The sequence below is a fragment of the Cydia amplana genome, chromosome 27 (genome assembly GCF_948474715.1).
Source record: "Cydia amplana chromosome 27, ilCydAmpl1.1, whole genome shotgun sequence".
NCBI classification, from domain to species: Eukaryota; Metazoa; Arthropoda; class Insecta; order Lepidoptera; family Tortricidae; genus Cydia; species Cydia amplana.
This window is the reverse complement of record NC_086095.1, coordinates 1,258,359-1,271,977: the sequence shown is the minus strand read 5'-3', so window position 1 is coordinate 1,271,977 and position 13,619 is coordinate 1,258,359. Positions and strand designations below refer to the sequence as shown.

At 39.0% G+C, this 13,619-nt stretch overlaps 1 protein-coding gene across 1 annotated transcript in view; it reads left to right on the top strand.

Moving 5' to 3' along the window:
• Positions 1 to 2,575, top strand: part of LOC134660393 (uncharacterized) — a 28,758-nt gene extending 26,183 nt beyond the window's left edge. The window contains exons 12-13 of the mRNA XM_063516128.1: positions 2,164 to 2,233; positions 2,455 to 2,575. Coding sequence (XP_063372198.1) covers positions 2,164 to 2,233; positions 2,455 to 2,575 — 191 coding nt within the window. The remainder of the gene's footprint in view (positions 1 to 2,163; positions 2,234 to 2,454) is intronic.
• Positions 2,576 to 13,619: the final 11,044 nt, after the last annotated feature.

The following is a 13,619-nucleotide window of genomic DNA, read 5'->3' as shown; positions in this document are numbered from 1 at the left end:
CTGTGATCCTTACAAAATACCTACTCCTTCCTTTCCTATATACATGGTCTTTTTAGGGTTCCGTACCCAAAGGGTAAAAACGGGACCCTATTACTAAGACTCCGCTGTCCGTCCGTCCGTCCGTCCGTCTGTCACCGTGTCACCAGGCTGTATCTTACGAACCGTGATAGCTAGACAGTTGAAATTTTCACAGATGATGTATTTCTGTTGCCGCTATAACAACAAATACTAAAAATAGAATAAAATAAAGATTTAAGTGGGGCTTCCATACAACAAACGTGATTTTTGACCGAAGTTAAGCAACGTCGGGCGGGGTCAGTACTTGGATGGGTGACCGTTTTTTTGCTTGTTTTGGCTCGACTCGATATTTGTTTATGGTGCGGAACCCTCCGTGCGCGAGTCCGACTCGCACTTGGCCGGTTTTTTATTTCATAATAAATCTAAGAAAATACCGCGTAGTATTATATCTATATCTCTAGGTACTAATATGGGGCATTATCTATGAAAAGGGACCTTATTGTCGATGGCGCTTACGCCGCACGGCGTCGCGTGACCTTTTATTTATATCTGAACATCGTCAATAATGGCGTAAGCGCCATCGACAATAAGATCCATTTTCATAGATAACGTCACATATAAATTTAGATTTTAATATGCGCATATTTTTTCAAGTTATTACTTTCGATTTTATTTAACGGACGTTAAAAATAGATTGTTTCGTCGGCGCGACCTTGGGCTTTGGGCCTCTCAAGGCTATGTGGACGGCACGCGGCAATGCAACGCTTAGCTCCAAGAATTATTTTATTAAAACAGATCATACCGCAATGCCGTGTTCTTTCTGCCCTAATGTGAAGCATAGGTACCTACTAGATACCTTCAAACCAGCATAAGAGTCCTCTTTGATTATGCATTATTATTGTGTATCTCAAAGTCACAGTTATGCTGGTTTACCCGAACGCTTGTCGTGCCGATTTGCCGAAGCAAGGTAAGCGATAAGAATACGACCTGTGATTTGTAACGAAACTTTGACGCCTTCGCTAAAGTAGGTACCCATTCAAACTTCTATTTACAATACAAAAAAAGTCAAATTGATTTCATAATCGTAAATTATGATATGTAAATAAATTTCAATTTTGTCGCCGATGGCTGAAACGCCATCTAGTAATGATTGACCTTAAAAATGAATGTGATGTGTAGGTTTAGTGCGTGAAAGCTACAACAGATGTCGCGCGAGAGGTGTTTTGACGCCATTTCAACGCATGTTTGTCGTAAGAGTTTTATTAGCTCCGTGGGGCTCCGTGCGCCATCTAGTTTGTTACTGTGAACTAAAAAATTGCCTACAAGTATTTGCTACTTAGGACGGTGCGCGTTTTTAGTATGGGATTGGGTATCTGTACTAGTATTATATGATCTGTGGTCATGCTATCCACGAAACGACGCCGCCTTTGACCTTGGTCGCGAAAGTAGCATTTTCTTCTTCAGTCTTCTTGTATTTTCTTCCAATTTTGTAATTGGTCGGACTGTCGTACACTAATATTTTATTTTTTCACATATTTATTATATATTTACTATTATTTCCTGTTAAAAAAGTTATATTTTATTAAGCCCTAATGGTCTAGGCTAACATGAATAAACACAATGACATTGACAGTTGACAGCGCGGGAATCGTTCAACGTAGGAGTTATGTTCATAAATCAGATACATATTTTTAATTTTGGCTTTGCCTCTCTGTAACATTCATGGAACAGGCTACATGATAAAGCACGTACTACAAGTTAAAATTATCATTGAAGAAGTTTGTGCAGCGTAATAATAATATCAATGATCGTATTGGATTCATAATAATTATTACATATTTGCCGTGACTTAGTTTTAAAACGTGTTTTTCAATTAATAGACACTGTAGACACATCAAGATTGTTTACCTTATTTCTAATGCTAAAAAAACGAACTATAGACTATGCGCGTGAATCGCGGGCGTAGCTGCGAACGCGAGTGTGGAGTCGATTTCGCTGTCTGCGAAAATCGACTCCACACTCGCGTTCGCGGCTTCGCGCCGCAATTCGCGCACGAGTGTGGAGGGGGCTTATGGCGCGTATACATTTTTTACTGGAAAGAGTACCTATACTTTATAGGCTTACATGTCCAAATATCTTTTATAGTTGAGGACGTGAATATGGAGCCAGCTCGGATGCGCACGCGTCGGCAAAGAGAAGCAGGAAGGAGAAAGAGGTACGTAGACAGAGTAATTTTAATTTTATTCAAATTAATTTACTCACGCTAGACCGGGCTGTGCCCGGGCTGAGGCGTTCGACTTGTTATTTTGTATGACGGCTGTTCGAGTATCACGTGGTGCTTTCCATAGAAAACGAAGCGCCGGAAGCTCCGGCGCGGCCCCGGCCCGGTCTAACGTGAGTCATCCTTTCATTGTAACTTTTGGGCTTGGTTTCCAGGGCGGCGGGACGCGCAGCCCTGCCCCGTGAGGACCCGGACTTCGTGGTTACTTTACGCCCCACTCAGATTCGTACTTTCGTCATACGCTTCGAGACTTCTAAGAACAATTATGTTATCTAGAATCTAGACTAAGAGCGGTTTCGCACTACGTCCGATCCGAATCCGATCCGAATCCGTGAAAATATGATCCTAAACTGGATCCGAAGTAGCCGTAAAACTATTTCTATGGTAATTTACGCACTAGATCCGTCTGATTTCTTTGCGAAATCGGATGACGGAGTGCGTAAATTACCATAGAAATAGGTCTACGGCTACTTCGGACCATATTTTCACGGATTCGGATCGGACGTAGTGCGAAACCGCTCTTACACGGAATTAGGCACATTAGGGAATATTAAGCGAAACTCTGCGTAGGGGGCACCACTTCCACAATCCATCACAATCTGGGTCTACCGCAAACGAGAGAGTCGAAATTTTGTTATCTAACCTACCTATAACTAGGGCTTGCAAATATTCGAAACTTTCAGATATTCGAATATTCGACTTTTTCTGACGACGTATTCGAATATTCGAATAATTATTCGAATATTATAAAAAATAAGAAAAGGAACGAGAAATCGGTTTATTATCGTTTTATTCAAAAGCTTTTTTCACATATTGCTAAGTATGTATGTATTTGCATTTGCTAAAACTAAGGATATTTGGCAGAAATCCACTTAATTTACTAGATTTTATCATCCTACTATTTATAAGATGCCCACATTTATAAAAACAAGTAAAACGCCAAAATGAGACGTATTTAATATTTCTTGATAAAACTTATTATAAATGCGTCGTTGCGTGAAATAATATAACTTTAACCATCCAAACACCTAGGTATGTAAGATATTTTTTTAGTAGGTAATTATTTTCCGATTTAAATTAACTTGTCACTCAGAACCCTGTAAAAAGGCCTTTAATTTCATTGTATTTTGAATCTTTATTGACTTTATTTGTTTTGGCAAGTTATTATTCCTAATGGCCGGCTAATTATAATAATATTGGAATATTTAAGGGGAAAAGATAGTTGAGTGAGTACTGGGTGGATTATTCGTCAGCTAAAGGTGCATGGTTAGATTTGGTATGATTGTTGTGGCAAGTTGGGCAGGTTTGGTATGATTAAATTTGAGAATTGCGATAAGTGGCAAGGTTTAGACTTCAAAAATTCGCTTAACGTACGCTTGTACTGGATATACAGAATGACTTAACTTTAACTTAAAACTTACGCACCGTAAAAATAACATACTTTTTGATTTCGTTTTCTTTTAAATTGAGTTAGGTTTCACTGTATTCACGAAGTCTATCGAGAGGAATACAGTAAAAATATTATTTCCTTCGTATTTGGGTACCTACCGTTCCTCATTCACTGTAAATACCCGTAAAACACACAGAAACTGTAACTACAGCGGATGACATAGATTTTTTTTATAGTAATAAAAAATATTCGAATATTCGAAACCTGAGCGGCCGAATATTCGAATATCAAAACAGGTCGAATATTCGACAAATTCGAATATTCGAATATTCGAATTGCAAGCCCTACCTATAACTAAAGAGTGATACAGAGTTTCGATTTTCGCGTTTTCCGGTAGACCCCTTTGTAAACAAACCGCCTTGATGTAACAATGACATATTTTAATGTCTGCGAATACTTATATGGTTTACGAAAGGCGCTAGTGCTGCACTCTGGCGGCAGAACATTGCAGTAATCCCTATTAGACAGAATTTATAGTCTTACTGCAAGAACAGAGTCAGACCAAGAAAAGTATGCAACGATTTTGATAGCAGTGTGTTATTTTAAACGTCAAACTTCTATGAAATTATGACGTACTTCTAAATAACAACTTCCGTTGCGTGTGCTGTCAAAATCTCTGCAGACTTTTCTTGGTCTAACTCTATTATTGCTTTTCTAGGTCTCTATTGTTTCCCAAATAGTTTTAAGTCATAATGTATTGTTTGCCCTCATTTTCGTAGGCATAATTCATTTGGTTCATAAACGCGTCACTTTTCAGGATTGTCATAAAACAAACCTAACCTAACCTATCTATACGATAACCTAACGAAAATCCTAAAAGTTAACTTTTAAACTTTATGGGAAACATCGGAACCCCTTGCTTTTCTACATACTCGTATTTAAGATTGTCTATGTACACGAGACAGGCATTGCCTAGTGTAGAGGGCAGTAAGAACTGTACCCATTCTCCATGTAAATCATTTTCAGAAATAAACAATTTTTATTTTTAGATTTTCTTTTTTTTACAATTAGAATTAATAAGAACTAGTTGGCCAATTAAATGAGACTTCTTCGAAGAATTAATTCCCGACCTGTTATTTTCCTTCATTTGATAAATATAGTTAAAATTGTGCAAAAACAAACAAGTCACCATCAGTTGCGGAAGTTGCATCACATCACCGATTAGTACTAAGCAGAATAAGTTTACACTTGAAAAATCACCCCTTTACCTACTAAGTACCTATCTTTATTTTAGGCATAGAGAAATATAAGTTACTAGCGACCCGCCCCGGCTTCGCACGGGTTCACAAATTATACATAAACCTTCCTCTTGAATCACTCTATCTATTTAAAAAAACCGCATCAATATCCATTGCGTAGTTTTAAAGATCTAAGCATACAGACAGACAGCGGGAAGCGACTTTGTTTTATACTATGTAGTGATAATGAAGAAAGAGTGGCAATTCCATAGATCAGTTTTCTTACCAAAACGCAAGTTATTCCGTAGTGGACATCTAACGTCAAGGTAGTGGAACTATCAGTACCGCTACTTGACACCAGATGTCACAAGTGTCGCTACTGACGAAATATGTAGGTACTCCTAAAACAATTTACAACTAATATTATAAGCAGGAGTTAAAAATAGGGTTCCGATTAATGCGGTTATAATATTAGCTAAAAATTGTCGAGCATTAGAGTTTTTGTTTGCCGCTACATCTATTGTCAACTAGCAGAACTGATAATGTCCGCTACTTGACGCTAGATGTCGACTACGATAATTCGCGTTTTGGTAAGAAAACTGAAGTATAAGTAGTTACCACTCTTTCTTTACTTATATTTCTCTATGATTTTAGGCGAATAGTCCATAGTCCGCATTTAGTTCTTTGCCCCGGCTTGGTAACGAAACCCTGTGTCATCGTTCGGGCTCTGCAACCTATTCCCTTGACCAACAGCACTTTAACTCAGTGTTCCGTACATCAAAAAGTCAAAACAGAACCCGTATAGGATCACTTTGTTGTCTGTCCGTCTGTCTGTTTGTCAAGACCCTTTACCCCTCCGTGGGCGAGTCCGACTCGCACTTGGATACATATAGATTTGTAAAATTAATAATCTAACTTAGACTCTTAAATAACCTGCCCTAGTAGCACGGTCGCATTTTTATCATTTATCACTATGCCTGTCACGTTCTAACAAGCATGTAAGTGCGAAAGTGACGGGCTTAGTGATAGTGGATAAAAATGGAACCGTGCTGTGCCCGCAGGTATTGAATCGATTGCAGTTAGTCATATTACTTAAATCACCACTGCTTCAGGAAAACAACAGGCTGATGTCATGTAGAGTTCGTTATTTCATATTTATTTAGCACTAGCTTTTGCCCACGACTTCGTGCGTGGAATTAGTAACATCAGCTAGAGTAAGAATAGTGCCTGGATAAAATGTAATAGCGATCCTTCAATTTGAGCATTGCTTACACCAATTAACAGGCAATTCATTAATTTTCTCATTTCCACCCCCCTTTTCACCCTCTTCACGGATGACTTCCGACATAAAAACCATCCTATGTCCTTCCCCGGGACTCAAACTATCTCTATGCCAAATTTAAACTAAATCCGTTCAGCGGTTTAAGCGTGAAGAGGTAACAGACAGAAGACACACTTTCGCATTTATAATATTAGTATAGTATGGATGGATTTAAATGTAAATTAGTAATTTACCTGTTTATCGGCACATGATACAAAAAGTTGTGTATATAAGTGAGTGCGCCGCAGCACTGGCTCATTACAGTTGTGTGCTTCCGCGATGTGTACTAACGTTGGTGCTGTGAGCGTGCTGGCGGTGCTGGTGCTGAGCGCGGCGCGGTCCCGCCCGTGCGGGGGGGACCAACCACCGCCGAAGATGACTATTAACCTCCATAGTAAAGACTATAGAGGCTATTATCAGGCAACCTACGGAGAAAAAGTTGTAATACATTGTTCCGGCGAGGATATACACAACATCAGTATGAAAGTAAACGGCCAACCAATACAAGCTGTTACGGTGAACAAGACTACCATCCAATTGAAGGTGTACAAACCAGAAGTCGGTAAATATGAATACATCTGTACTGATAGTGGAACAGCCTGCGATGTATCTTTGACTATCGCGGTCAGGCCCGCGATGACCGTGAAGGCGACAAGGGGTCAGTATAAACTAGATAAGTATGGGCAGCATTACTACATCGTGCCTGCAGGCGAGGTCTATCAGGTGCTCTGCAGTGGGCATGATGTTACTTCTCTCCAAATTAGAGACAATTTATTTAAAGAGGTACAAACAATCATCGGTAATAGTACCACGTCGGTATACAGGACACAGGCGAGCCGCGTAGAAGAGACGGTATATTATGAGTGTCGGAGTAACGGAACAACGGTAGATGGTAAAAAATACGTCGCAAGCGAACTGATAACGGTAAGAGGATACCCGCATTGTGAATATTTCCGGTGTATTATACATGACTGGAACATACTGGAGTGTACATGGCAGTATCCGAGTGACAAGTTTACATTTAGCCTGTTTTATAAAGATAACTACGATAACAATAAAGGAGCGACACTGCTCTGTGAAGATTTGCCGGGCGAAATGAATAATACGTGTAAGAAGAATATAAAAAATATAATCCATGGAACTTTCACTTTGAATCAAAATATTTCACTATCACTTAAGTCTTGCGATGTAATATGTTTTAATGAAACTTTTAATTTAAATATGAAGTCACTTATAAAACTAAAAACGGTTCAGGATTTGAAGGTATCCCAAAAAAGTTCACACGAGGCTGTTATAAAGTGGTTGAGTCCGATTGTATGGAAACCGCGGACCGCTGATGGTTCGGACTGGGACGACTGTTACGATTGTGTGTACAGATTGGAGTTCCGGCTCCCGGTCTTCAGAGATGAATGGCGCCAGGCGGACACGACGTCTGTACGCTGCGGTGGTTTTGGTTTCTGCAAGTTCGCGTTACCCCTCCCGTACCCGGACACCGAGTACGAGGTGCGGACTTACCGAAGACTTGAGGGCGCAGTAAACGACAGGGTGTGGTCAGACCCTAGTGAGCCTATACACGTCCATACGGAGCCCCGAGCGGCATGCGCGTGTGACGCGGCGCTCCACACACCAGCAGGGCCAACTGTCTCCACCGAGGCCTGTAAAGCTTGTACACGCACAGAAGAGATTGTTAGTAAGAGCCTCGCTTTGAAAAACAGAATAAAAAGTTCCTTAAGGAAAAAACTTGATTTAATCAACCAGCTTTCTACAGCGTTATCGGAGTATCCAAAATTAACAGAGAAAATTAAGAGATTAGGGTGAAATACATTACTTCGCTCCCCGAAATGGAACACGGTGCGTAGCCAAGATGCCAATCGTTTGCGCCGTAACGAACGATACGGTAATGTCTCTCTGTTGCACTAATATGGAGGAGTGAGAGAGAGAGAGACCGTTTCGTTCGCTATGGCGCAAACAATTGACCAATAGTTATTTGTACAACAAGAGATCAAAGTTTGATATTTCTTCGAGTGCTTATTTTGAGTCCCGTGCAAGCGAAAGATTCTATACTAGATTCACGAGCGTAGCGAGTGAATCTAATTTAGAATCTTGAGCGTAGTAAGGGACTCAAAAGCGTACGAGATGTAAATAACTTTGATCTCGTGTAGTTCACAAAACTTTTCACCTCAGAAGTGAGAACATATTAGACGAATATATTTAGTAACTTTATTTTTTAATTTAATTGCAGTGAGACGCCTCATTCGGTTCTCGTATGTTTTTTTTTTTCTCGTAATGTGTTAATCATACAGGATTGTGACTCTTGGAGACCCTATACATCTCTAAGGATAATTTGATAAACTATGTTATTTTTTAGTTCTGACACTTAGAGACATTTACACCTCTAAATAAGTTTAGATTTTTTTTCCATGTATCTGTTTTGTTTTTATTTTAATATTATTATTATAGTTTTTTTATGTAATTCGACATTAAGAGACCTTATACATCTCTAAGTAATTGTATTACGTTAGTTTGATTTGGTAGTTGTAGTTGTATTTAATAATTGTTGATGTATAATTATTATTATTTTGCTTTTATGTAAATTCAATGTTGACGTGTAAAAGTGCCCTTGTGGCCTATTTGCTGAATAAATGTTGAAGTTGAAGTTGAAGTTGAAGAGAACCCGAAAAATGTATTCCTTCTTCATCACTTACCTCTATTCACTCATGTTTTCTTAAGATATACCAACAATTAAGTTTTCACCTCAGTGGCTCGAACAAGGGTACTTTGCTACTTAAAAACAGTGAGCAAAATCGCATTTTGCTCACTGAGTGAGCAAAGTCGTATTTTGCACATTTTGTCTCACTCAGTGAGCTAAATGCGATTTTGCTCACTGTTTTTAAGTAGCAAAGTACCCTTGTTCGAGCTGCTGAGGTGAAAAGAGAATTAAATCACTACATCCCCAGTGCTGCTACGCGCTACGTAGCGCCGGAGGCTTCAATTTCGCTGCTATTTTATTACTGTCGCCAGAATTTGCCAACTAATCCAATCGGAACTTTAGAACCAAAATTTTTATTATTCGTGTGTTTTTTTATCTATTATTCATAATATACTTATACATAGGACAATCATTGACAAATTAAGATGAAGATGTATGTTTACCTACGTATGTCAGTAGGTAACTAGTAATAATTTGTATACTTTTACTTATAATGGTTTTTAAATTGTGTATTGCTTGACATTTGTATAATTATAATCACTTGTTATTTTCCTACCTGACGATCATAATATAAATTCGTATAGATTAGTGTAAAATACTTTATATTGTAATTTCATATTATGAAATAAATAAATCTAAATCTATCTATAGAGTTAGACCAAGAAGAGTCTGCAGCGATTTTGATACCATACGCAGTACAAGTGTTATTTATACGTCATAATTTCATAGAAATTTCACGTTCAAAATAACACTTGCACCGCATGAGCTATCAGAATCGTCGCAGACTTTTCTTGGTCTAACTCTATGAGATCCCTAGCTTTTTTAAAAATATATTATTTGTCACTGCGACAACAATATGTGAGTACCTACAGAATTAATTTATAAATACATTTTATTTAGGTAGTGTTTTATGTAACTATTCTACGTAATATTTAAAGAATTTACGAAATTTTGATTGTTTTCATGTACGTGTTGTTTTTACAGTTTAATTGACCTACCAAATTTTACAGATTACATGACATTTTATTTTTTACACCATTTTTGGTGTTTTGGATAGAATATTCTTACGGTAAACGCCGTAAATGTTGCTATACGCGTCCCTTAGGCATACAAACAAAGAACAGAATGGAAAAATTGGCATGGGTCTGGCGAGCTTCGGTAGCTTAGTTGTTAAACTGATCGGAGCGGTGTTCTGGGAGATAGCGAGTTCAAATCTTGACCGAAAAGGCGAATTTTTCCACTACTGTGGGTGTCCACAGAGTGTAAGTAGTGTTACTTTAGTACCTACTATGTTAATATTTCTCTTGGTATGTGTGTAACTTAATTATAATAGGTTTGCATATTACCTACGTAAAGAGCGAGCTAACACCTTACAATAATTTAATACTTAAATGATTACCTTAATTATCGATTATTACTATTGATAGTAAGTATGTAGTAGAAATTCCTACTGTTTTACTTAAGTATATACCTACCTAACTTATATTTTACAATTTTTATTCAACTACCCATATGCTATCTAAGTAAACATTCGCTGTTTCAAATTATCTTTGCTAATATTTCTTGTAGGATTACAAATTTAATAAATTTGATTAGTAGGTAATATAATGCACATTTTATTACTGCCCTGTGCCCTCTCAAACCAAAGATTAATTGACATTATCAGATGTGTAGAATGCAAGTCCCGTTCGTGTCGTAGATGTCTCCGTGGATGATGCGGTAACTCTGGTCACCACAACACAGATGGCGCCATGTAGCACTAACATTATTTGGGGCATTATCTATGAAAAGGGACCTTATTGTCAATGGCGCTTACGCCGCACAGCGTCGCGCGGCATTGTATTTATATCGGCGCATCGTTAATACTGGCGTAAGCGCCATCGACAATAAGGTCCCTTTTGAATAATTTTACGGTTTAGACTCACTTGTTTTAAGTCACTCACGCAACATGTCTCCTTTCTCAAGCACTAACAGTGCGAGCAGCGTTCACGACGACCGTGTATCGCGTACTGCGGCACGCCGCGTCGCACGCTGCGCGCGCGCCGAGAAAACCGGTTGGGGGAGGTCTTCCGCTGTCATTGTAGGCGGGCATAGTGGTGTGTTTGGGCTTTGGTCACCTAACACTTGTAGCGATACACAGCACGAACTCACTATGTCCCTTTTCATAGATAACGCCACATTTAGAGCTCGATTACACTTTGATTAGTACAGTCGCCATCAGATATAACGGAGCGGCCAAAGTGCTCATAAATATCTGAACCTCTATTGTCAAGGGGTTAGAGTGCGGGTTCAGATTTAGTGAACGCCTTGGCCGCTCCGATATATCTGATAGCGAATGTATTTAGTGCGAGTTCATACATTTTCTACTCGTGTTAAGTCGCAAATGTATGAACAACATTTAATCTTCTTTAGTTCTTCGAACAAGAAAATACCTCTATTGTAACTTGTTACAAAAACTGGAAAATAAATGGTTAGGTACTAGAGATGCAACGGATAGTTGTTTGGCCGGATACCGGATGTTCTGCCTGACCGCCGGCCGAATATTCGGTATCCGGCCGCCGCATATTTGGTATCCGGCCGGCGGAACTATACCTACATTTCGGTTCTTCGGATGCAGGTTTTGACCTGTTTCGTAGTGAACGTTCGCGCGGACACATTTCTAGGTTAGAACAGAATGCGCGTCCAAGTCAGTGGAATGTTTAAATTGTTTTAAAATAATAAACGAGTACAATTATGACAGTGACTGTTTCCTTAAATCCATCCAATTTGTATACTCCGAAATCAAGCAAAGTTAATATACGGTATCCGGCCGGATAACCTAGGTCACTATCCGGTTTCCGATCGGATGTTAAAATAACGGCCGGATACCGGATAGTAACCGAATATCCGGTGCATCTCTTTGGTAATACCATCGCCCAAACTGTTAACTGACCATCGGTGGACATTATTACAACAGGCATTAAGCAGGCGTGGCTCACTCCGCGATTTCGTCGCGTCGCAACAAGTACCTACAAGTACATCCGTCCCACAGTCCCACACCAATTTTGGTGGCTAGCCATAGGCCGCGCGTGGCGCTTGCGACACCTTAGCGGTCATATCTGTCCTAATCGTAACTGACGCGTTTTGTTAGAGAGTGAATCTTCTGTACCTAGTACCTACTATTACCAGGCGGGTCTCACTCCGCGATTTCGTCGCTTTGCTACAGGTAGCTAAAAGTACATCCGTTCAGCCCCAATTTTGGGGAAAGCCATAAGCCGCGCGTGGCGCTGTCGCCACCTAGCGACCTAACCTACCTGTGCTGATCGTAACAGACGCGTTTTGTTAGAGTGAATCTTCTGTACCTAGTACTATTACCTAATATCTGCGTGACCGAGCTTCGCTCGGAAAACATATAAAAACTCGAAAATGCGCGTTTTCCCAGAGATAAGACCTAGCTAGATCGATTTTTCGCCCTCGAAAACCCCCGTATAGCAAATTTCATCGAAATCGTTAGAGGCGTTTCCGAGATAAATAAATAAACAAGAATTGTTCGTTTAAAGGTATTAGATAGATTTATTCTGTGGCAATTGTGGCATAAGGTCCACCGATTAGTGTACTGTTTGTAAAAGGGTAAAAAAATGAAATACAATTATTGTACAATTATATTTATTTGACAGACTAGCTACGCATTCACTCGTTCCTTATCCAACTAGTGGTAAAATAAATCATATTAATAATCTATGTATAAAAAAAATAATACAATAACAACGCAAAATGCAACCTTTTGAACGCCAAACGTCAAATTAACATACATCTGTACAATCATCACCTAAATCATAGAGAAAAAAATACATAGAGTGCTCACTCCATACATCAGTTTTAGTACCAAAAAGACTATTAGCATCTAGCATCGAGTAGCGGAACTATCAGTATCAGTCTTATGCTGTTGAGATAAGACTTTCCGGTCGGTGCTACATCTATTGTCAAGTAGCAGTACTGATAGTTCCTCTACTCGATGCTAGATGTAGACACTGAAATTAATAGTCTAACTGATGTATGGAGTCAGCACTCTTGTCTTACTATATTTCTCTATGCCTAAATGTAATCAAGTGGCCACCATTTGCCGTTTAATTTTGATGGTGAAGCAAAAATAAGCAAAATAAAACTATGTGACAAATAACAAAAGTTGGGGAGTGAGTAGGACAATAGAGAAATAACAAAGCATAGAGTGCTCACTCCATACATCAGTTTTCTTACCAAAACGCTTATTATTTTCGTAGTCGACATCTAGCGTCAAGTAGCGGAATTATCAGTACCGCTACTTGACACTAGATGTCACGAATGTCGCGACTGACGAAAAGTGTATTGCTCAACAATTTACAATTAATATTACAAACAGAGTTGAAAATAGAGTTCCGGTTAATCTGGTTATAATATTAGCTGAAAATTGTTGAGCATTAGACTTTTCGATCGTCGCGACATCTATTGTCAAGTAGCGGTAGGTACTGATGAATCCGCTACTTGACGCTAGATGTCGACTACGAAAATAATAAGCGTTTCGGTAAGAAAACTGATGTATGGAGTTAGCACTCTTTCCTTATGTATATTTCTCTTTGATTATAGAAAAATGGATTGGTTTATTAAAAAAACACAATCCCCCTAATGAGCACGTCTGTGGCGGT